This window comes from Mytilus galloprovincialis, chromosome 3 (assembly GCF_965363235.1).
Source record: "Mytilus galloprovincialis chromosome 3, xbMytGall1.hap1.1, whole genome shotgun sequence".
NCBI classification, from domain to species: Eukaryota; Metazoa; Mollusca; class Bivalvia; order Mytilida; family Mytilidae; genus Mytilus; species Mytilus galloprovincialis.
In genome coordinates this window covers 46,314,172-46,339,543 of record NC_134840.1, presented here as the reverse complement: position 1 = coordinate 46,339,543, position 25,372 = coordinate 46,314,172, and the positions used below count along the sequence as shown (strand labels likewise).

General features: G+C 32.9%; 1 protein-coding gene across 3 annotated transcripts in view; it reads left to right on the top strand.

Moving 5' to 3' along the window:
* Nucleotides 1-773: 773 nt before the first annotated feature.
* Nucleotides 774-25,372, top strand: part of LOC143068115 (regulator of G-protein signaling 7-like) — a 103,524-nt gene continuing 78,925 nt past the window's right edge. Inside the window, exons 1-3 of one of the 3 annotated variants that reach the window (XM_076241912.1) lie at nt 774-1,682; nt 21,538-21,634; nt 22,816-22,866. In XM_076241912.1, the coding sequence (XP_076098027.1) occupies nt 1,536-1,682; nt 21,538-21,634; nt 22,816-22,866 (295 nt within the window). In that variant the 5' untranslated portion in view covers nt 774-1,535. Of the gene's footprint in view, nt 1,683-12,386; nt 12,465-21,537; nt 21,635-22,815; nt 22,867-25,372 lie in introns of those variants that run through there. The other 2 variants (XM_076241911.1, XM_076241913.1) reach the window with 2 other exon arrangements.

Below are 25,372 nucleotides of genomic sequence, written 5' to 3'. Positions count from 1 at the left end.
ATGTTAATTACTATTTGAACCCAAAAGGATAAATCCTCCCTATTTCAGCGGTGAATACCAGCTGGTAATACCCATGACGATGAAAAATAGAAAACATCTTTACATAATTTGAACTTTGGAAGAAAAATTCCACTATAAAACCGATTCCATTTTGTAACACGCACACGCATGGCTCTATATACATGCAAAACTTCTTTTAAGTAGAAAGGACGAATGTTTTAGCAATACAAATCCTTATTTGTGGTCAAAAGAACAACGATAGATAACTTTAGATTGCAAAAATGAAACTAAAAGATTTCTAGGACACGCTTAACGACGAACCGATTGTGGATAGATTTGAAAGCAGTCCAGTATAGCCGTGACACAGATGGAAATGATTACTGAAGAAAGGTCAAACTATCAGATTTCTTTTAGTGATCTCAAAAAACTGTTGTCAAAACCTTAATAGTTTCAGGCCTTTTGATACAGAATCTTAGTTTTAATTCTACTTTTAAAACAACGTTTTCTCCGTTTTTACAGTTAACTTTTATATGTTCTATATAAATGCAATCTACCATAAATATTATTTGATTATTATTCTTGTGATAGTTATAATATGATAACACAAATCGACAGTTTACAGCACACTCATACACATGTGCGTTCTCAGCGAACTTCAGTGCTTAACTTCAAAATGATCTTTTCAATACTGAATATTCACACAATGTTACCAGATGATTCAAAAATCATTAATTTATTCCAATTCAAAATGGCGATATTTACATAACACATATTGGAATAAATATTAGATGAATTCTATAACTGCAAATACACCAAACCGATCAGTCATTAGCGACCAATACTAATACTAAACACGCTTAGCAAAAAAAATACAAACAAATATTATACATCAGAGGATATTATTAGATATGCGTAAGTAGACTTAAAAGCAGACGATATCAAATCTGCTAAAGATTGATCGATCCTCTGTTCAGTCAGTGGTAGCGAGATTCCTTTACTTTAAGAAGAATGGCTCTAAAAGACATAATTAGCGACCAGAACAGTGTGCGGAGTGTTCTTTGAAAATGGTCGGTATAAGTACTTTATGTTGTTTTTTCTGGACGGATTAATGTACCATTTATTTTATAGTATGCTGCGGGAAAACCCATGTACATATAAACAACAGCTGATTATCATTTTCTGAAGCTTTAATGAGGTCTAATTAATCTCACTGATCACCGGAAGTTATTGAATTGCAAGGATGTGATGGAAATAAGCAGACGAGAACTTGTTCCGAGGATTTACATAATAAAAATGCAAAATCTAAACACTCTAACAAGATGAGAAAAATTAACTTTAAAGGATGTAAAATGAAGTTACAACGAAAAATATCCACAAATAATTTTTGGAAAGTTGAGTGGAATATTGTTTAGTTTACCCCTTCAGTATTATATAGTTTTTGTGACATATGTTTCTATGAAATGTGATTTAAAAAGAATCTTAAAAGAGTTGCGAGATCTTGGAGATATATTGCTGTATTGGCATAATGATTATTGATGTGTAGTTTAGTTCTGCATAAGGATATGGCTCTAACGCCAAGATATAAGCAAAGAACTGAATCTTTGCCTAATGCATTACATGTTATGTTCGGAAATGGCCAAATCAACCCAGAAGACAATCCAAATCATTTGGTATACAAAAAGGTAAGATGGAGATGTTATATAGCAATTAAATGCTAATTTTGAAGGAAAAAAAAAATGATTTCTAAACCAGACACCGTACGTGCTTCTCTTGACGTTACGTTGAGCACAATGATGAATTAAATGTATAGAAAGGTACTGTCTTGTGCATTTTAATCAGGTTTGGGACAGTAAATTATACAAATATTCGAATTTTCTTATTTCATATCATGGCATTATTATTGCTGAAGACCGTATGCGACCTTACTTTGACCTATAATGGTTTACTTTTATAAATTGTGACTTGGATGGAGAGTTGTCTCTTTGGCTCTCATACCACATCTTCTTATATCTATATAACGAATTTGAAATTTAAAGAAGTATTAGAAACATCATCTGTAATTGTAAACATCAAATGGTTCAATTGTTGTCGAATTTCTTTGATTGTTATAGGTTAATCCCAGGCTTAGCCTTTAAAAGTACTCGCACACTCATTGCAAGTTGGAACCATTGGACAGACACAATTTAATATGTATAATTCGTTGATTGCAAGCATCGAAAGTTAAGACCTTTTGACAAAATTTTGACAGTTTGTGTGACTTACTGTTTTACACTGTCCGGCGAGTCCGATCATTATATCGATAATAACCATTGATATATTCAACTAGGTCAAACTATGTATCACTATATCGATAATAACCATTGATATATACAACTAGGTCGAACTATGTATCAATATTGTGCATTTAAAGGCATATTAAAATCAATTTGCACATTCATGGCATACACATTAATATACGTATGTTCATATCTATGCGATTGTAAGAAACTATGTACGATTTTACTCCTGTTAAGAATTGCGCTAATATTAACGTACCTTTTTGCGGTACGTCCGCTATCTTTGTGACGTCGCGTAATTGTTATACTTTATGTTGTATTGAATAGAAGCGTATAATGGCAGACGTAGTTATATCTTTATCGCCTTAGACTTAGTTAACTTACGATCAAATACACAACGCAACGCAATAATCTACATTGGTGCCGTGACTTCAAACGGAGAGAATGGACATCAGCCGATTAAAATCCTTGAGAGCGGGGAACAAAGCAGCAGTAACAAAAGTTTTTAAAAAACTGGAGGAAGCCATCGGAGATTCACAAATAGACACGGAGGAAGTATCAACATTGCTCGAAGCAATTGAGAAGAAAAAGAAGACGTTAGCCTCAATAGATGAACAGATATTAAATGCAGTCGAATCAGAAGATATTACAAATGAAATTCTTGAAACAGATGAGTATTATTTAGATTTAGAGGGTAAAATTCGAAAATTTAAGAAGTTCTTAAAGCCCGTAACAAACGCAACATCTTCTATACTAGATTCAAACGCACCAGAGTTTGTTCCGTACACAAACCCCTTTACTCACACAAGTCAGCCATTATCTCAGTCAAGTTCTACCTCAAGTAATAACCATCGCCTACCAAAGCTATCTCTTCCCAATTTTAATGGAGACATTCTACAATGGCAATATTTCTGGGATTCATACGAGACCACGATTCATCACAATCACACATTAACTGACATTCAGAAATTTTCGTACTTGAACTCATTGCTTCAATTTGAAGCTGCAAACGTAATTTCAGGATTGACCATGACAAATCCAAACTACCACAAAGCAATTGAATTATTGAGAAACCGCTATGGGCAACCACATAAAATCATTAATGCATATATGAGAGCACTACTTGATATACCCGCACCACATGATACATTAGAAAGTTTGAGAACATTTCATGACAAATCGGAAGCCTACATACGGGGTCTAGAGTCTCTCGGACAATGTCAGGAAATGTACGGATCGTTATTGATACCAGTAATTCTCGGGAAGATACCGCATGAAGTACGAAAAAATATAACACGAGAAAACGGGAGCGACAGTTGGAATATTCAATCGCTTCGAAACGCGATAGGTAAAGAGATTTCTATTCAAGAGTCCGGATACGGAGATTATACACAGACGTATTCAACCGCAACACCTAGCGCAAATTTCATAACAGGCGTTAAACGAGTAACTACAGATAAAACCCGTCCGATAAACACAACAGACAAATCATTCAACTCGAATCGGAAGAAACAATGCACATATTGTGACGGAAACCACTGGCCTAACGAATGTAAAGATGTCATAGATCACGATAAAAGAGTAGCCATTATAAAAGAAAAGAGGTTATGCTTTAATTGTTTAGGTAAGCATAAAATAGCCGATTGCAAATCCAAGAATACGTGTAAGTGTTGCCACCGGAAGCATCACTCTTCATTATGTAAACAGAACTCGTACTCAAATAAACATCATATTGAAACTGAACAATCGCAAAATAAAGTAGACACAGAAACTTCTATGTTGTATACCGCTAGCGAAGAAAGGTCCACTGTTTTACTGAAAACCGCATTCAGTCCAGTCGTTCACAAAAATACATGTATAGATGCAAGAATACTCTTTGACGAGGGAGCTCAGCGCTCGTTTATAACCGAAGAACTAGCAGCTAAATTGGACATTAAAAAAGAAGGGTCTGAAACATTAAGTATAGCTACATTTGGAAGTACTACGAAAAAGGTGAGAAATCTTGACAAAACAACAATTAATCTTAAGTCTACCGAAGGAGAATTAATTCCTATTAAAGTTTTAATTGTACCAACCATTGCTTCACCACTTCAAACTCACAACATAGGAATAACGCAGAAGTTTTCATATTTACGTGGTCTACAATTAGCACACCCAGTCATGGATGGAGAGCAATTTGAAATATCCTTATTAATTGGAGGTGATTTCTACTGGGACATAGTTCAAGACAAAATAGTGCGTGGAAACGGTCCAACTGCAGTTAGCTCGAAAATTGGATATTTACTTTCCGGTCCTGTCCCTACAAGAACCAGTAATGCATCTTTCTCAATGATGAATATACTAGTATGTCACAAACAAGAAGAGTGCGATCTTGAAAAATTTTGGCAGCTTGAATCGTTGGGAATTGACGCTAAAGAACAAAATGATCCAGACCTAGCTGAATCAATTGAAAATTACTTACAAACCTCTATTACGAAGAAAAATGATAAGTATATTACGAAATTACCATGGAGAGAGAATGCGCCAGAACTACCGACAAATGAAGACATCGCAAAACGCAGAACGGAAAGCGTTATTCGTCGCCTTAAGAAGGATCCCGAGATGTTCCGAAAGTATGGTGAGATAATTACAGACCAAGAACAAAGAGGATTCATTGAAAAGGTATGTGATGAAAGTACATGCACAAACAAGGTTCATTACATTCCGCATCATCCCGTAAAAAAGGATTCAGTCACCACCCCGATACGCATAGTATATAACTGTAGCTGTAGAGCGAACGACAGTAGTCCTTGTCTTAACGATTGCCTAGCAACATATCCACCAATTATGACTGATTTGACGGAGATATTAGTACGCTTTAGAATGTACAAATATGCAGTTACAGCAGACATTGAAAAAGCATTTTTGCATATTGAATTAGATGTTGATGACAGAGATGTCACAAGATTTTATTGGTTAGAGAATCCCATGGACACAGAAAGCCGTTTGATTACTTACCGGTTTAAGGTTGTACTTTTCGGCGCCACCTGTTCGCCATTCATGTTAAGCGCCACGCTAATGAAACATTTTAGAGACAATCCGTCAACTACATCAACAGAATTACAGAGAAATTTATACGTGGATAACGTTCTAACCAGTTTTACAGATAAACAATCCCTTTTAAAATTCTACACGGAGTCAAGAAAATTATTGTCAGAGGCAGGATTCAACTTACGGTCTTGGAATTCTAATAGTACGGAATTACAGAACGTCGCAGAACAAGACAAGATCGGCGACAATGACGACATAGTCAAAATTTTAGGCTTGAGATGGGATAGGGAATCCGACGATTTGAAATTTCAACAGATTGAATTTATGGAAAAGAACAAAATGATAACAAAACGTGAGGTTTTGCGCACATCTTCTAGAATTTTCGACCCCCTTGGATTAATCACGCCAATTACGGTGAAAGCTAAGCTGTTTATGCAGACTTTATGGAAGGCAAAGTTGGATTGGGATGAATGTTTGTCCGACGAACTGAGAAGTAAATGGCAGGTAATAGCTTTAGATATCGAGGAGGCTACCAAAATAGTATTTCCACGAATGTTAACGGAAGGAGTAATTAACGAGAAAACGTCGCTACATATTTTCACAGACGCCAGTCAGTTAGCATACGGAGCTTGTGCTTACTTAGTTACAGCAAATTCATCGGTCATCGTCATGGCTAAAAACAGAGTAGTACCCGTGAAACCGATTTCATTACCACGTTTAGAACTTATGGGCGCGCTTATCGGCGCCAGATTAGCAAAGCATCTTCTTAAAGTCATAACAACAGAACATGTGTATATGTGGAGCGATAGTCAAATTGTTTTGAGTTGGATTAAATGGTCAAAAAACTTAAAACCGTTCGTAGCAAATCGACTTAAAGAAATAAGAAAATTAACAGAGAATGCTGAATGGAATTATTGTCCAACAGATGACAATCCAGCTGATTACCTAACTCGCGGAATTTACGCTAAACAACTTTATAACAACAGCTTATGGATGAACGGTCCACAATGGATTTTAAATCGTGAGAATTGGCCGACATGGACGAGGAAAATTGAAGAATGCAGCACGATGATAACTGTTAGCGATGAAAAAACAGACGATAAAAGTACAAATGCTTTAACACAGACAATTTCATGTATAGATATACAACGATACAGCTCTTTAGAAAAAGCAATTAGAGTAACAGCATACGTCATGCGTTTTATACAGAATATACGGAATTCAAAAGATAAACGGTCAATCGGATTTATCAGTGTTGAGGAGCGATGTAAAGCATTAAAAGTTCTAATAATGACAGTACAACAGGAAACTTTTAAGGATGAAATTGAAAGCTTGAATTCATCTTCACAGAAAAAAGTGCCACTTGTTCGACAACTTAAACTATATACAGACAAAAATGGATTACTACGTTGTACCGGGAGAATACAAAACGCACCTGTGAAGGAGAGTACTAAATATCCGTTGTTATTGCAAACACACCACAGTCTTACGTCCTTAATCGTAATGGATGCACACACAAAGACTTTACATGCCGGACTTAACAGTACAATCGCATATATTCAACAGAAATATTGGATACCGAGAATAAGGCAGTGCGTAAAATCACAAATTCGTAAATGCGTCCAATGCATTAAAATATCAGGAATGCCTTACAGCGCACCCGATCCGCCACCGCTACCTAAAGATCGAGTCAACTACGATTATCCTTTTTCAGTAACCGGCGTTGATTTCACAGGAGCTTTGTATACAAAAGGAAAACACAACGAATTAAGCAAAACATATATTTGTTTATTCACTTGCGCCGCTACACGAGCTATACACTTGGAGATAGTCACAGATTTAACCGAGGAGTCTTTCATGCTTGCTTTTAAAAGATTTGTCGCTAGGAGATCTACACCAAGGATTATGTTGTCCGATAATGCAACAACCTTCAAGGCAGCCGCCGAAAAGATTACAAGATCAAGCAAAGACAACCGAATACAAGAAAAACTTGCCGATCAAGGAACGGAGTGGAAATTCATACCCAACCGAGCACCGTGGTTTGGAGGCTTTTGGGAACGCCTAATTGGACTCACGAAAAAGTCAATTAAAGCAATACTAGGAAAGTCATGTGTCACTACGGAAATGTTGAATACAATTGTAATCGAAATCGAGGGAACTCTAAACAATCGTCCGATAACTCACATTTCTACTGATATTAAAGATCCCGAACCGCTGACGCCAGCGCACCTTTTATATGGTCGTCGACTTGACAACCAATCGGAACAGAATATTGACAGTGCTACTTCCGAAGATTTGCACGTGAAACTCAATAAAAATTTACAGAGAAATAATGAACTAATCAACCATTTTCGCTCAAGATGGAAACATGAATATCTGACGTCACTCCGTGAATTTCACCGTACATCTGGAAGAAACGAACAAACAATACAAATAGGTGACATTGTACAAGTACACAATGACACAAATCGTATAATGTGGAAATTAGCAGTTGTACAAGATTTAGTTCGTGGAAAGGATGGACTCATTCGATCAGCTGTTATCAAGACCGACACAGGAATCACCAACCGTCCGATTGTGAAGCTCTATCCGTTGGAAATACGCAGTACACATGATGACAGTGAATGAACTTTTCTGCCCTGGAGAACTTTTCTGCCCTGGAGAAATTAGTGGATGTATAGACTGTTCAATTAACTCCAGTTATTATATAGACTTGTAAAAGTGTTAAATTATTCAGACGTGAACAGTTAAAATACTATTGAGAGACTTTAAATATGATTTTATTTCTTTTTATGTCACAATTTACGAATTTTTCATATTGTATTTCAAATTTAAGTTAAATATCATTTTCTGCGGCCCCAGAATGTTAAGAATTGCGCTAATATTAACGTACCTTTTTGCGGTACGGCCGCTATCTTTGTGACGTCGCGTAATTGTTATACTTTATGTTGTATTGAATAGAAGCGTATAATGGCAGACGTAGTTATATCTTTATCGCCTTAGACTTAGTTAACTTACGATCAAATACACAACGCAACGCAATAATCTACAACTCCATAAGAGTGTAAATATTGTGTACCCGATGATTTTGCCTTTTTACTTGCTTAGGCATGGTAGTTACGCACTGTAATGGATGTATTGATATTTGATATATACATTGCTTACTCAAGAATTTCCAAGGACACTGATATTGATAGTTAACTCGATACCTACTATTCTCTAGTACCATTTAAACGATTATCATCTTAAATTCTGTCACAATACAAAATTAAGAGTTGACTGTGGTATATATGTCCAGGATATGTTTAGAAATATTGTTATCCATTGCCCTTCTTCCTACCGACAGTAATACCCTTACCACGTTTTCTACACGTTAAGAACCATAGGTGACCTGTTGTAAGTCTTAATTGCTTTCCATATTCAAAATGTCCTTATTTCCCAGTGGCAGCTAAGCTTTCCCTTTCTTCACTCAGTCGATAACATGTTGCAGTACCTACCCTTTGCATGTTTTTTTATACTTTGTTTCCTTCTTGGAAGAAGCCTGAAATATTTGCCAATGGACGTAAAGCAAACACTAAACAACCAACCGCGAATCGACCACAAAGTTGATTGACAGGTTCTAGTCATACTTCTAAAAATGTTGATGTATTTTTTGACACCTAATATGACATTGGATTTATTAGTCAAGGCTTAGTAGATCTCTTGTGGTCCTACCGTTCTCAACCATTTTCTTTGAACAAATAAAGTTGTATCATAGTTTTAACATAAAATAGGCTGTTGGTATTAATTATTCCAGACTGTTTCATGTCTATATGCTTGATACGGCTTTTTGTTCCTTGGTTAGAGTTATACGATGACCTATTGTTCCTTACATCTTTTTGGAGATAATTATCTCGTTTACAATAAATCCACAACGTTTTATGTTTTATATTTAATATAAAATTGGATCGTACGTGCGCATGGTGAGGTATAAATTTCAGCCCATTCATATAAACTTTCAATTTCAAAGTCCATACATATTCTATACTATGGTATACATTATTGTTTAGGTTCAGTTGAAGTCCGTCTTCGAGTGTGAGAGTTGTCTCGCTGCGTTGAACACACATTAGTAGCCTTGTGCTGTTTTTAGGTCTTTGGACGGGTTGTTGTCTCTTTGACATATTCCTTCATTCTCTATTCTATTCATCTTATAGATGATTTGTGTAGATGCTTAGATATATTTATTACCATATTTACAATTGGATTGATTATCATTTGTTGGGTACAAAGATTCGTTGATTTCATGGGTTAGAGTAAAACAAGAATGTAAATGTTCAACAAGATCAAGTTTTCTTTAATCATGTTAACTGTCTGTGTCAAAACCACGAAATAAAATGTTCACGAAAATACACTGAATTTTTCATCAGTCCACAAAATTGGAACAAACGAAAATAGAATGTACAGTACATGATCATGATGATTAATGCTGAAGTTCTTATTTAGAAAGTAATTAATATTCTGAGTTAACGCGTGCATAAAGTTGGTGGTATGGAACTGAACTTTCTTTTTTTCCGTATAGTAAATTTAGATTAATATTGATGCTGTATTTTCTTTAATTTTGTAATTTGTTTTCCAATTTCATAGTCTTAACTGCCCCTTCCAGCCTATATATGCATGTATATACGACATACATGCATATAGTTCCTTGTTTCCAGCAAATATTTTTTATACATTTACATGGGTTATCACATTGCATTTACACTGGCTACTTTATAAAGCGGAAAGGGGATTCATTTATATATAATTGATAGTTAAACGAAAAACAGAATATAAATGGATTTAGGTTACGTCATGTTTGTTTGTGTAGTTTATTAATTTATATAAATATCACTGGGTACACTAAGTGGGCTAAGACACAGTACGGTGACCTATAACCATGCTAGGTGTTTAAAAAACTCATTTTGGTCACTAGAAGCAGGGACTTTCTATACTATACTTACAAAGTCCCTGCTAGAAGAGAGTTGTCTCATTGACAATCATATCACATCTTCTTATTTGTGTATGTCATATATGTAACATTCAACTTTGGCCTGTTGAACCATAACTGAAAATCGAAAAAATAATGCATTTATCTTTTTTTTTTTTATTTTTTGAAATATTAATTTTCTTAAATCACATATCTTTCTCCAAAATCAAGTTGATATGTTGTTGGTACATAATATTTCGTTTGCATGATCAAAAATAATCATAAGGTGACCAAAAGAGCAGGGAATACAGAAATTGTCATTGGAAACAAACCGTACATTTATAAACTTTTATATATGAATGTTTCTGTTCGTTTCCAAAAGGAAGATCTAGCTGTGTTTATACCTCTATACTTTGGCTCTTCTATATGTTGTCTGAAGCCGTTTTCTATACTTTTACTGTCACATAATCGCAAGGGGTTCACATTTTTGTGCTGGAAATAAATCTGTTTTCATTACTTAGCTTATTTCTTACCATATAACCACCGCAACGGTCTCATGTAAGTGTTAATATCGAGTGCAGAAGGTCATGTGCTCAACATGTAAAACCACATCAGGTCAAACCAAAGATATGGAATTGCCATTTGATTTTTCTCTGCAAAACACGTTGCATAGTAAGAGCAAGGACGGGTTGGTTCGGTGTCAGAAAAAAATGTGTACGGTTAGGGTGACAATTATGTCTTCATGCGACCTTTAACCTTGTGAATTTAAGTAAAAATCCATTTCAGCTTGTTGGTTAGAAGTACAACAACGCATGATTGGTTCATATTTATATCACATTGACATGTTCTCGGAATACTGATATATGTAATACTGATTTTAGACTGGATGTTTAACACCAATCTATAATAATCATCTCACCCGATGATATGCATCATTAATGGGACACAAACACTAGTTTTGTTAACGCCATATATGTTCACCGGTTTCGTGGATATTTTGCCGTAGAAAATTGATATTGCATATCTAATTCTGCTTGCGATGATATTATTTTTTAAAGGCATGCCTTTTTTAAATGTCACCAAAATTTTTAGAGCTGTCTGGTCCAGTGGCGGATCTAGAAATATTCATAAGTGGGGGCCCACTGGCTGCCTAAGAGGGGTCCCGCTCCCGTCACGCTTCAGTGATTCCCTATATAATCAACCAACATTTTTTTCTTAAAAAGGGGGGGGGGGGGGGGGGGGGGCTACCCCCTATATCCGCCTCTGTGGTCTCTTTCGACGATGAATCTACTCAACTTCCGTAATGTACTTGATATATGATAATATCATTAAGCACTGACGATGACAAAAGAAATTAACATTTAACGAAGCATGTGAATATCCAACAAGTTTTAAAACGAACATAAGAGATTCATTCAGTATTCTTTTCAAGTTGAAAATTGCGGATGTATACATGAATACAATTGTATTTTAAGGGAAGAAAAAAAAAACAGTTTTAGACGGGATATATAACGAGCCGGAGCCCTGAAAAAAAGAAACTGTAACCTTTACTTTACCAACAAGCCTACTTTTGCCGACCTTTGTCCCATGACTGCAATCAAGGATCATTGTATAGTTAGACTTAGTTACTCTACAATGAAATTGAGAAAGGAAATGGGGAATGTGTCAAAGAGACAACAACCCGACCATAGAGCAGACAACAGCCGAAGGCCACCAGTGGGTCTTCAATACAGCGAGAGTCCCGCACCGGGAGGCGTCCTTCAGCTGGCCACTAAACAAATATGTATAGTCTACTAGTTCAGTGACAATAGACGTCATACTAAACTCCGAAATAGTACACAAGAAACTAAAATCAAAAATTATACAAGACCAACAAAGGCCCGAGAGGCCCCTGACTTGGGACAGGCGCAAATCCTTGACAACTTGAAAAAAGTCGTAAAAACATATGCTAATAAGATATTGATTGATGAATTATTTGTTTACTTTAGCACATTTAACCAATTTCAGCTTAACGTATTTTATGATAAAAGATAAACAATAACAGTGAAATAAAAGCTTATTGTTGTTGCCCTTACAAAGCGGATTTTACACTCAATTCCGTATTGTATTCGTAGCTTAGAATTGTTACATCCGGTGTTTTCCAGCATCATTACCTTTTTCATCATGATCATTTGTTATTCATTTGTTATTCAATGAAGAAGGAAAGATACCTGGTTAGTTATACTATTATTATTTAAATCATTTAAATATCGAACAATTGTAATTGGAAAGAATAACTACACTTTTTGATATACCTGTAACCGCAAATACTGAAATATGTCACAAGTCGAAAAATGACGTCTTGAAATGCTGTGTTTTTTTTTAATTGTTTTGATTTCACTCCTCTATGAAAGCGTCACTGTAAAAACTTTAAATAGTCATTTAAGACGTCATAATTATTTGGACTAGTCTGTCACACAAACATGTCCTTTATTCATCACATGTTGTCAGATGTGTTGTCAGGATCATATTCAGACATAGGCACTTTACTTCAGGTCAGACATATTCATATAAAAAGTTAATAGAGACAAGTATTACCTGAAAGAGTCTGGAGTACCTGTGATAAATTATCTAAATACAGAATTTTTTAAAATTAAAACCACAGTAAAACATGTTAAACATGTAAAATGGAATCTTGAAATAGGCCTTCAAAAACTTTACAATTTTTACAAATTATGACATTTAAAATATACAAAAGAACCAACATTTGAAAACCAAATACCCAAATTCTCAAAATCTGTCTGTCCACTCTATCCTGACTTCAGTCCTGAGTTCCCAAAATTATTAAGAACTGACAGTTGCATCCATATATCCTAAAGTTGGTTTCTCTACCTTTATTTTGCCTCAACCAAATAGTATGAAACTTAAATACAATGCTAATTACCACAAAACACAGATCAAGTCTGAATTTTGATCGTGTCTCTTTTAACTGTTCTACAGTATAAATGTCCCACAACAAATGGAAAAATGGCTGAATTTTTAGTTTGCCTCAACCAAATTCTATGAAACTTATACACAATGCTTTTTACCACAAAAAATTACAGATCAAGTTTTAATTTTGGTTTTGTATTTACAACCATTTAAGAGTTATGTCCCTTTACAAATTGAAAAATTGCTGAATTTTGCGTTTCTGTTCTTTAACTTTATAAGTTAGCCTCTACCAAATTTTATGACACTTAAATACACAATGCTTATTACCACAAAATGCAGATTAAGGTTAAAATTTGTGGGTGTCACTTTTATTGTTCTAGAGTTATGCCCTTTAGAAATGGAGAAAATTGCTCCATATTTTGTTATCACTCTCTAACTTAAGTTAGCCTCATCCAAATTTTATGAAACTTATGACGCAAGAAATTATTATACGTGTTGTTTTCAATTTATTACATTTGTACATCACTGGGTCAATACCTCTGCTGGGTGGGACTGTCAGTCTCCGTGTGTATCATCAGCTCAGTAGTTAGTACTTCGGTACTGACATGATTTAACAAACTTTACTAAAATTGTCTGTTTATAAATTTTGAAATTATTAAGAAACTAAGGTTTCAACTCCCTAAAGCAAAGTTGGCTTTAGATGAATTTGGCTATTTATTTTAGGCATTTTTGACATATCTCTTCAACGGTTTCGGTACTTACACATCTTTGGATTTCAAATGTTTGGCTTTGAGTGTTCCTGATGAAGGTAAATCCAGAAAAGTGCTTCGGATGCAAGAAATTATTAAATGTGTTGTATTTAATTATTTTATGCACAAGACTTACATTGTATAACCACAAAACTTAGATCAAGTACAAATTTGGGTAGCGTCACTTTTCCTGTTCTTTAGCTATGTTCATTTATAACTTGATATGATATTCAAAGTGAGGACATCATCTGTGTCCCATGGACACATTCCCCATTTATTTTATTTTTTTTTTTTTTTTTATGACATAGAATGTAGACAGGTGGGTACACAATTAAAACTGGTTTAACCCCAGAGAGTTTGTGATAGTACCAAGTCTTGCTATCTAGTCTAAGTGAGTAAGTAGTTATTACTGTAATCACTAACCAGTCAACACTGAGGTTGTGAGTTTGAACACCAATCGTGCAGGTGCACTCAACTCCAATGTTATTTGACATTTGACTAGGAGTGTCAGTTTTCCTATCTAAGGTCAGTGTTTTTCTCTTGGCACTAGCGATTCCTCCACCAATAAAAACTTGCTGCCACGAAATAGCTCTAAAGCAGTGCTTAAAAGTGGCGTTAAACACAAAAAAAAATCAAAAAATCAAATCAAATGCTATCTGGATTGTTAGTTTGTTGGATTTTTTTTTAGGATTTGTTTGTTTCTCTGGGTTTCTTTTTAGAGTAGAGTGGTTGATATGGTCTGTTGAGCTGTGCAGTATTTTAATGATTTATTGTATTAATTTAACAAAAAGGTTGTACCAGAAAGGATGAAGTATCATTAACATTAAAGAAAAGAAAAAGAAAAAGAAATGATTTGATTGATGTGACTGAAGTACATTGGGTTATTAATCAATTATAGGACTGTTGTCTTATTAATTAAAAGAGAACATGAGAACAAGTTGTTTACTAATGATGGGACATTGTAATCACTAATGTCTGGTTATCTGTAATGAAGAATGATCAATATTTAAAGTCCATTAACCGTTGTATTTATAGCTCACTTTAATCAAAAGAGATGTAAATCTGCTTTAGACACCTTTTATTTGTCATAAAGAATTCAAACTAGAAATCAATGCATAACCTTTAATGTTACATATGTACATGTATCAATGCATTTACTCGTTACGGATGAATTAACTTGTACTTTTATTCCAGTTTTATTGAAAATTCAACATTGATTTTAATTACCTGCATTATAGTGAGAATGCTGTCGCTGATTTTGGAATTTCAGCATGGCCAAGAATTATATTTTACATGTATCTGCTCTATAGAAGAAGAAATTGCATTAATTTATTACCTGTTCACTTCATCTCTGATATAACCAAGAATAAAGCTTAAAAGCTTAGAAAATACCATAGAATTTAGATATGAGCAAAAGGTCATAGGGATATTCTATATATGGAACCAAACAATTGTTATAAAATAATAATAAAATTAAGAATGGAAATCAGGAATACAACTGTATGTCAAAGAGACGACAAGCCGACCATAGAGAAGACAACTGCAGAAGGATGAATAGATATATAAGAAGATGTGGTATGAGTGCCAATGAGAAAACCTTGACCCAACATGTCCAAGTCACAATTTATAAAAAAACATTATAGGGAGAAGTATGGCCTTGAACACAGAGCCTTTGCTCACACTGAACAGCAAGCTACATGTATAAAGACCCCTAAAAATGACTTAGTGTTAACCTCTTTTGAATGATTACCTGGAGATAATTTAAAAGAAACCTTTATCGATGTGAATCTATTATTCTGAAATATTGATGACTCTAAACTCTTCAAGAAGTTGATACGTGTGTGTACCATATCCACTACATGTCATACATACCTCAAGCATTTGAACTAAAGAATATTTTAGATTTTGTTAATTTCCAGAATTTTCAAATGTGTTTGTTTGGTATATAAAAGTCTTTTTGAAATTTTTACATTATTATCTACAGTACATCATTTTTTGAAATCACAATAATAAATTATCTTGCAAATTTAACCATTGTTCAACAATTGCAATAATAACATGCAAAAATTTCTGAATTTACAGTTTTTCTATCTTGGATTATAATTTTGAATAGTTCTGCATATCTTGGTGTATTTTTTGGTATAGTTACATTTACACATCTACTTTTGAAGCAATATCACATGTACAGTTGTAAGGTTCATATATTTGGTCAAATCATATTTTCACATTTCATATCTTGGTGTAGTCTTTTTCACATTTCATATCATGGTATAGTCTTTTTCACATTTCATATCATGGTGTAGTCTTTTTCACATTTCATATCATGGGTCTTTGCTAAAATCACATTTTCACATTATTTTAAATTATTGGATCTTTGATTTTGACAATTAAAAGTCATATCTTGGTGAAAAGTAGATATATTTATATCAGTCACATCAAATCATTGTGGACCAGTATTTTGTATAGTTTATAATGGTTTATATCTTGTTGCTATCTGTAGTTTAGTTTTAATTTGATATGGCATCTTTTTGACATCAAACATTCCTATTGTTAAACCTGTTACTGAATGATGAGATATGTGATGAAGTTACATTGATATGTTACATCATTCTGAATGAAAATTTTGTCAAAAAGATCAATCTCTTTGGAATCAGTCTTTATTTATCCCTGATACAATGGAGTGAGATATACTTGTTAACCTCTGTCTGTTTGTCCTTCTGTCAGTTTGTTACACAATTCAATCTCATTTTCTCAGCCACTACAAATCACAGAAAGTTGATATTTTGTACCAAGCCTGATATTGGTTATCTAATACTTTGTGACACATTTTCCGATCTATCACTTATTTTTTCTGTCTACTACAATAACATATATTATTGTCTTCTTATTGATGCATATAATTATATGTTAAAAAAAAACTTTTTGTTGCATTTTATCTCAGCCAGAACAAATCAGCTTAAGTTCCAATTAAGCTATATATTTGTATTGTTTACCAAATGAATCATTTTCTCATCCATTGCTTATGTACTTCCTGTTGCCAGACACATGTATGTTCTTTACATTACATTTGTTATTTGTTATTGCAAATACATGTATAGGACATTTCTGTAGCATTTTCTCATAGCTTCTTTACATCATATGATACCAAGTTTAACATTAGTTAGCTTTACCATGTGCTTATCTAATTTCTGTTATCTACTTCAACATTGCTCATATGTATTTTATTCTACCCAAAAAAGAGAGCAGGGGTATACATTATTTGGCATTCTAACATGACGTCCTTCAAACACCCATGGTAAAATTTGAATATATTGCCTGGGCTATTCCGATCGTACTCCCACAGCATATGCTTTTTTATGAATTAGGTACCTGAAATCATAGAACTATGACGTAAGAATATAAGCATTTTATTGGAAAATACACACTTGTTAATGTGAAACAGAAAATCATGACAACAAGGAAACTTAAACAAAACTTATTGTAAATAGTTTAAGCATGTAACTAATTCAGTTTGCTATGTTCTTTTACATCAATTTAATAGTGCGTTTATTTATGGAAACGGCAAATATTTGCCTCCACCTAGAGCACTTCGATCCAAAAGTATTGCTGTATTTGTCCTATTAGAATCGAAATAATTCATGGGGGCTTGAATGTATCGTGATTTTTACCACAGGTTGTCCTTTTATGCGGATATTTTACCCCTCGATATCGCTCAGGGTAAAATATTTGTCAAAGAGCCAACCCATGGTAAAATCACAATATATTCAAGCCCCCATGAATTATTTCTTAATTAGCTAATATTAAATTTGTGGTGCAACTCTGATGGCTGATAATCCTGCTACTACATTTACTACCAAACTTAGATTAAAACTTGGTTTGCATGTAAATACATTCAAATTTGATAAAACACATTTTGTAAAACAATTAAAGTTAGTATTTTATGTTAAATTGCATAGCCATATTAGACTTGGGTTTAAATTCAGTTTTTTTGTATGCAAATTGTACTAATGGAAAGAATGGAATACTATCAACTGGCCACCAAAAGAAATTGAACAGTTATTGAGATTTGATTTTAGGTAACTTTTCAACACCTACATTTGTATGATTGTAATGTTTTTTTTAACTATCTTTTTGCAAATAAAAATACCCAGATCACATGATTCCTATATCTGTTTGTCAGGTTTTTTGTTTGGTTGCCATGGTAATGATCAATTATAAACTGATATGTTTGTTATCAAACTTATATTAGTGCAGATTTTGTCATAATGTAACTTATTGATGCTAGCAAAATCAAACAAAAAATGTGATATTTAGTTTGCACTGAAGATAAAAGTAAATAACATTATCTCAATTCTTGTAACTCAAAACATCGCTCTTGTCAGTTGAACAGCTGGTCATGTGCTATCAAATTCTCACAACTTGCGTAATACATGTCTTAATAAAATTCAAAATGGAAGCTAACAACCTGACCAAAGAGCAGAAAACAGACCAAAGCCACCAATGGGTCTTCAACACATCAAGGAAAATCCACACCTAGAGGCAGACTTCAGCTGGCCCCTTAACAAAAATGTGTACTTGTAGTTCATAGAAATGTATGATCACACTAATTTCCTAAACATTTCAATGAACAGAAATTTAAAAAAAAAACGTGCAAGGCTTAAAAACTAGGCCAGAGGTTCCTGAGTTGCCACCATCGATTTCCATTTTACTGTTTCCGCTATGCGTTGCCAGTAAAAATGCATTTACAACCTTCAAATCAAAATGGACGGTGGCAACTCTTCAACTACAGTACTGTTAATACAATTCTAGTGCATTACAAGAAGAAATAACACTTTAGAGTTTGGAAAAATGTATAAATAAAATAAAATTCCCCGAAACTTCATAAATGATTTTGGCACATAGAGGTCATTGCGAAACATGACATCATACAAATGAAAACTTACAAACAGAAGGTAATTTCGTTCCTTCTAAGATTCAAATTTGGATAAAATCACATCAAAATGGTGATTATTAGGTAGATGTTGTTTTATTTTCGACAATATTGTAGTAATTGACATTTGTTGATCCAGTGAATTCAAAATGGCGGGTCCCTCCTTAGTTACGACTGGTCAACTGTGGATTTGATGTTTTTTTAAGCGAATGAAAAAGATTGTTACATAACAAATGCATTAGAATAAATCTTGTACAATCTGCTAAATGTTTGCTAAGTATTTGAAAATCTTTTCAATTGCCAGATACTAGATATATTGTTAAATGTTGATTGTTCCATGTAATTTGCCAGGGATAGATATTACATCAGTTTTGATATCAATTTTTCAAACAGCTTTTGATAAATTTCAGCGGAACTGTCAAATTGCATGAAAAAGTAATGCAGATTAGATACATATTTTTTTGCAATAACCCAAATTTTTCGAGAACTGAATCTTTTTGATTAAGATTGTGATGTGTACTTAGTTACTTAATGTAGTAATGTTTCATATTCTACTTTTGACCTTACTTATAAACAGACATTCATGACATTCTAGATATATATTACATGATGACTTTGTTGATTTCTTGTTGAAATCTTTCTTTTTATTTCGAAATAAAGAGACTATGAAGAACACTGTTATAATGAAATGAACATAACCTCCATCGACTTTTCAAATCAATGGGCCAGTTGCATATGTATATATTTGTCTTCTGCATCAGCTGTTTTGTGTAGCAATCCTAGTGTATTGATTTTTCAAAGAGAATTCCAAAGTAAATACTTTTATACATATATTGTGAATGATATTTACATCTGTTGAAATTGACATATTAGAAAATGAAATCATCTCTAGTGAAATCATTGATTTGATCCTCAACAAATGAAAAATACATCAACATTTGTCCCCAATAAAACACTTTGAACATTATATTAAAAAATCTGGAAATTATGAGAAATGCAACTGTTTAAAAATAGAACCATAATTGGAAAATTTATAGATTTTCTTCTTGTTTTTTTAGGTATTGTTTACTAACCAAGTGAAGGAAAGTATGTTCATTTTCGGTTCACTCATTTCTATACTGTGGGCATAGAGTGAAATTATAGCATCTTTACTTAAAAAAATAATATGGAAATGCTAACCATATTTATTTGAAGCAGAACTATATCGATATATGCTTCACAAAAAATTCAGGGCATCAAATGATAACTTTGTTAATCTCTCCATTTGTCCATATATTACTGTAAACAAATGTTCTTGGATATTAATTTGAACACCCATAGTAAACTTATACAAATAAAATTATATGAATATTCACTCAATTTGTATGATTTATATATCATCTGATTCAGTTCTTTTGACTTGCATTCATTAACTATCCGCACACTTTAATACTGTATAACTTAGTATTGTTTTGATTTCAGTTCTTTGTTTTTGGACTGTGTAATATTAACATTGTAGATACAAGTGCTTTTTCTAGTCAGATTTGTGATGCATGTTTTCATCATTCTTTTTGTTGTGGGAAAACCTGGAGCTTTACGTTTATCTAGATGAATTGTTTTGAAAAAACATATGACCCATGTGAAAATTTGATCACTGTTTGCTGTTTAAAGCTACTGTTGTTAATGGCAGGTTTTGGTAGTCTTCTGTATATTTTGGACTTTGTATTCTTTTACATACTTCTTAATATTGTGATACACTCATTTTATTTGAGGTCAACAAAAGATATATTTTAGATGTTATCACACATTTGATAAAAAATTTACTTCAAAAGTAAATCATGATCAAATTTTGTCTAAGGCTCTAAATGTTCTCAGAACATTTATGACCAAGTATAACAATAAATATAACCCATAAGTAAAGGTTAGGGATAGTGATTGATAAATTGTCTAATATAATGATCCCTTGATAAAAACAGATGAATTAAAGTCTTGAAATATGTGGTAAAATGATGTTAAATGATTAATCAAGAAATTAATTGCATGGCCTATCTGTCTGTAATGATTATTATAGATCACAGAACGTAAAAGCACCATTTTTATTGAGACAAGATAACTGACATGTTATAATGTTTATTAAACATGCCTTAATGCTTGTATTGGTATTTTCACACCTAGGAGAATTAATGTTTTTTGCAGGTTTTGATTTGCACACCTGTAAGGAATAAACTGCATAAACAAAAAAGTAACTGAAAGTGAGATGTTGAACTTAACCAGCATTTTTTTAGTGTTTTGATACATATAATGTCTTTGGTCCACTAGTATGTGCTTGGCTCTTTTATTTGGTTATAAAATTGAATGCAAGATTTGCTGGAAGTTTACTTTTGATGGTTAAAAACTTATCTATTACATCTAAAGTTATACTATACTTGTCAGAATATTGTTGAAAAAGAGCTCAAAGTAATATACTATATATACTTGTCAGAATATTGTTGAAAAAGAGCTCAAAGTAATATACTATATATACTTGTCAGAATATTGTTGAAAAAGAGCTCATTGTACAACAAGCACTCATATTTTTTTTTAAACCAGACATATATGAAATACAGACTGTACTCACAATTGTTATGGAACATGTATATATATGCATATTACAGTTATTTTAATCTAGCATTGAAGTTCCAAATTTAAAGATAAATAAAAGAATTGTGAATTTTTTAGATGGAGACTATTGTGGAGAAGATGCAGGATGAACAAACTGGTGTTCCTGTTCGAACTGTCAAAAGCTTCATGTCAAAAGTCCCCAGTGTTTTCACAGGTACAGTTAACTGGAAGTATAGATATCCTTGTCAAAACAGAGCAGTGTAATTTGTGTTCTTCATGAACCACAATTGTTTCATACGAGCACTGATGTTAACTATTGCTGAAACAGTCTTACAAAAACATGGTGTTTGTCTTTCATCAGAGACCATAGAAGTAGGAAGTATATAACTATACAGCTTTCAATAATGAGCCAAGCCCATACCATATGATATGATATATAAACAAGGCCATAGCTGGTATGAGGAAATGTGTAACAATTTAAAAGAGAAAACCATTAATTTATGCTTAATGTAACTAACGAAAAACAAACCAGACAGCAACCAATGGCAGTCAATAAATGCTCCAGCTGTGACACAGGCAGAGAAAGCCAATTTCTAAATTACAAAAAAGATTTTAGTCACTTTTTTAATTTGATCAGATCTCCATGTACATGAATTTTTTTCTAGCTTTAATGCATTAATTATGTAAAGCAGGTCTAAAATAGTGATGTGAGAGTTTGTCTATCTATTAGTTTTTTCCCTATATTTTTTTATCTAAATATCAATGCTGTTGTTTAAAATTGTTTTATTAAAAAACTAAAACAATTGACAAAACCTTTTATACCACCCCAATTTATTCAGAAGAATGGATATTGAGGATATGTAAAAGAAAAACTTCAAATCTTAAGTTAGTACGACCTAACTTAAAAGTAATATTTGTATTACTTCCGCCAGTAGATCCTTTTTCTTGTTTTTCTACATGGATTATGAATTGGTGACTTTACCAAAGGAGAAATGACATTGATAACATGTCAATATGCTTATTGAAGGTCAACAAGTCCTCTAGTAGGATGACCTCATGTAACAGTTGCATGTAAATAGGAGGACTTTGAACAAGGACATTAACTATTTTATAATATCAGACAGATTAGTTAAATCAATGGAAAACTAAAGTACATAAGAAAGGAGTACACATCATTTCATAATAAAAGTTGTTTACATTTGTTTTTTAGAATTCAAGGTTTAACAGCCATCACAGGTTTGAAATAAGGAAGAAGCTAATAAACCTCTAGATTGACATTATAAAATAATTATCACTAGTGCAGCCAGATATCTTCCTTCAGCGCTGCTCTGCCATTACATTTGTTGATAAATTTTACAAATCCAGATAAAGTAAATTGTTAATATTATTTTGCAGGTGTTGATTTGGTGGCCTGGATGATGAAAAATGTAGATGTGGAAGATCAAGGTACGTTTTCCATAAACATATGGAAAAAATACCCCAAAAAAACTTTGCACTATTTCCTGAAATCTATTGAGTAATGAAACTAATACTATGATATACTTAAATAGCTTCTATACATGCCATGCATGTAGAGGGAATATTCTCCAAAAAATGTCTTAGGCCATCTTATCATAACATGAATCAGAGGCAGATTTAGAGGGTAAAATTTTCTTGCTCAACCTTTTTTTTTCACTGACTGGGCATATGATAGAAGAAACAATGTGATATAAAAAAAGAAGCACATTCATTCTTTAAAAAGATATTACACCTTGAAAGTACAGTCATAAATAACTTGTAAAAAGTCAGGAAATGAAAGTGAGCGAATTAAAGAAGATATTATCTAACTTTAATTGACAATGATATCTTTAACAGAAGTAAGATCGTTAGTATGCTATTAATATTACATTCATACAAGTTCTTGGCTCAAAAGATCATCTTCCTAATTCATGATCTATAAATTTATGCTCTACATAGAATCCAAGCAACTGTAATTTTTATCATGTTGAGGTCATTTATTTCATTTGTAACAGCATAAATATGTTTTGTAATTTTAATAAACAGAAATGTGTTCAGAAAGATCCAACATTAAATGAACTAAGGAATCTCATTCACAGTTTTACATGAGAATGATATTACAGAAAAAATTCTAGATCAAATACTGTGGATTCATTTATTTTCGTGGGTATCAATTTTCGTGGATTGAGAAAAACTTGCATATTCGTGGATATTTGATTTCGTGGTTTTGTCAATCTGTGCACACAAAGCCATATAAAATTTATAATTCGTTGAACATTTAAATTCATGGTTCACTTGAACCCACGAAACCCATGAAAATTGGTATCTAACGAATAATAATGAATCTACAGTAGTTGTATTTTCATTATAAAGTCTTTCCCCCATGGCTAAGGTATTTACAAATTTTACATCCAACAGATTTTTTCCACATGAAATTGTCAAATTTCATGAAGAATTTCAGTACCATTACGTTTCTGTATATATTACACAAAAACAGACTTTTATTCTCTGTTTTATGTAGTCAGTAATGTTGAAGATTGATTTTTTTGTGCTTCAGAGATGTTTTAAAAGTAAGATTACTAAAACTGAACATAAATTCTGAAAATAGCTTTTCCTACTGCATAATGAAATAAATCATTGCAATCAATCAGAGTTGATTAGAATAATTGCTTTCATCAGGCAATATATTGTTATAACATGTGTTTTATACATACATGTGTTAATTGGTGAAATTTATTAGATTCATAACTTGTTGCATGATTAGAATTGTGTAAATGAAATCCTATTGATAAAAACAGAATAAAATGATATCTAGTAACATAACACTATTTTTCCTGTAAATAATTGCTATTAATATGAGCATGTTGATATAAAGCACTATTGTTTCTTCAGCTAATCCAGGATATCAGTCATAGAATTCCCTTTCTACCAATATTTTAATTGACTAGTAATATATACCGGTATATACATTGTTGTATATTGATAAATCAGGAGAAAGCTAACCATCAGGTGCCTTTGGCACAAAATAGAAGTTCCTTCATAATGTAAGTTCCAAAAGGAAAAAATATTCTGATATATATTATTTCCACAGGAATAAATATTACAGTATATGTTCCTAATGGAATAAGAATATTTGTTCCATCAGGAATAGATATTATGACAATGTTTATAACAAAGTTTCCATTGGAACTTCTGTTAGGCGGAACAAATATACACTGACACCTTCCTGTTTTGTTATAAAGGATTATAGTAAAGTTAGTTAATGAGTATTAATGAAGAAAAAAATCTTCTTTTGATGTTTTCATCTTTAAATTTGATACATGTAGACCTCTCAATGTCTTAAAGTTTTTGTGTCATTGGGTTGGTTGCACTATATCAGAATTAGGTTTTTGGCCCAACTCACCTTCGCTAGCAAAGGGTTAAGATCCACTCCCGTTCTCTCCACCCTTGGCAGATTAAGCCAACATTTGTGATATCAAAGTTTTGCTATCTATCGGAAGATTGAAGTCATGCCCATTCCAAATGCATTATTCTTGACCAATGGTAGCACTTCAATTTGGAGGTAAAACACTTTTTACATTTACATGTGATCATGTTATAGGTGCATTTTGATTGGATGCAGCGAGTTTCTACTGCAACCAATAAAAATCCTTACCTTGTGTCTCCGAAATTTTATCTCAATCTGCCAAGGGTGGAGAGAACGGGAGTGGATCGTATTTCGGCGAGTAAAAACAAAAATTTGTTTATGCAATTTTCAGATTTAACATTGTTGTTATGATATTGAGAATAGTCATATATATATATAAACCATTTGGGAGAGAGGAGATAAAAAAAATGATTCCTTTAACAATAATATTTCACCCAATTGAGCAGAAGTTACATTAAGTAAACAATCAATGTCAGTTTCTAATTATTATACAAGAAATATAATATAAAACAAGACATATTTATTAAA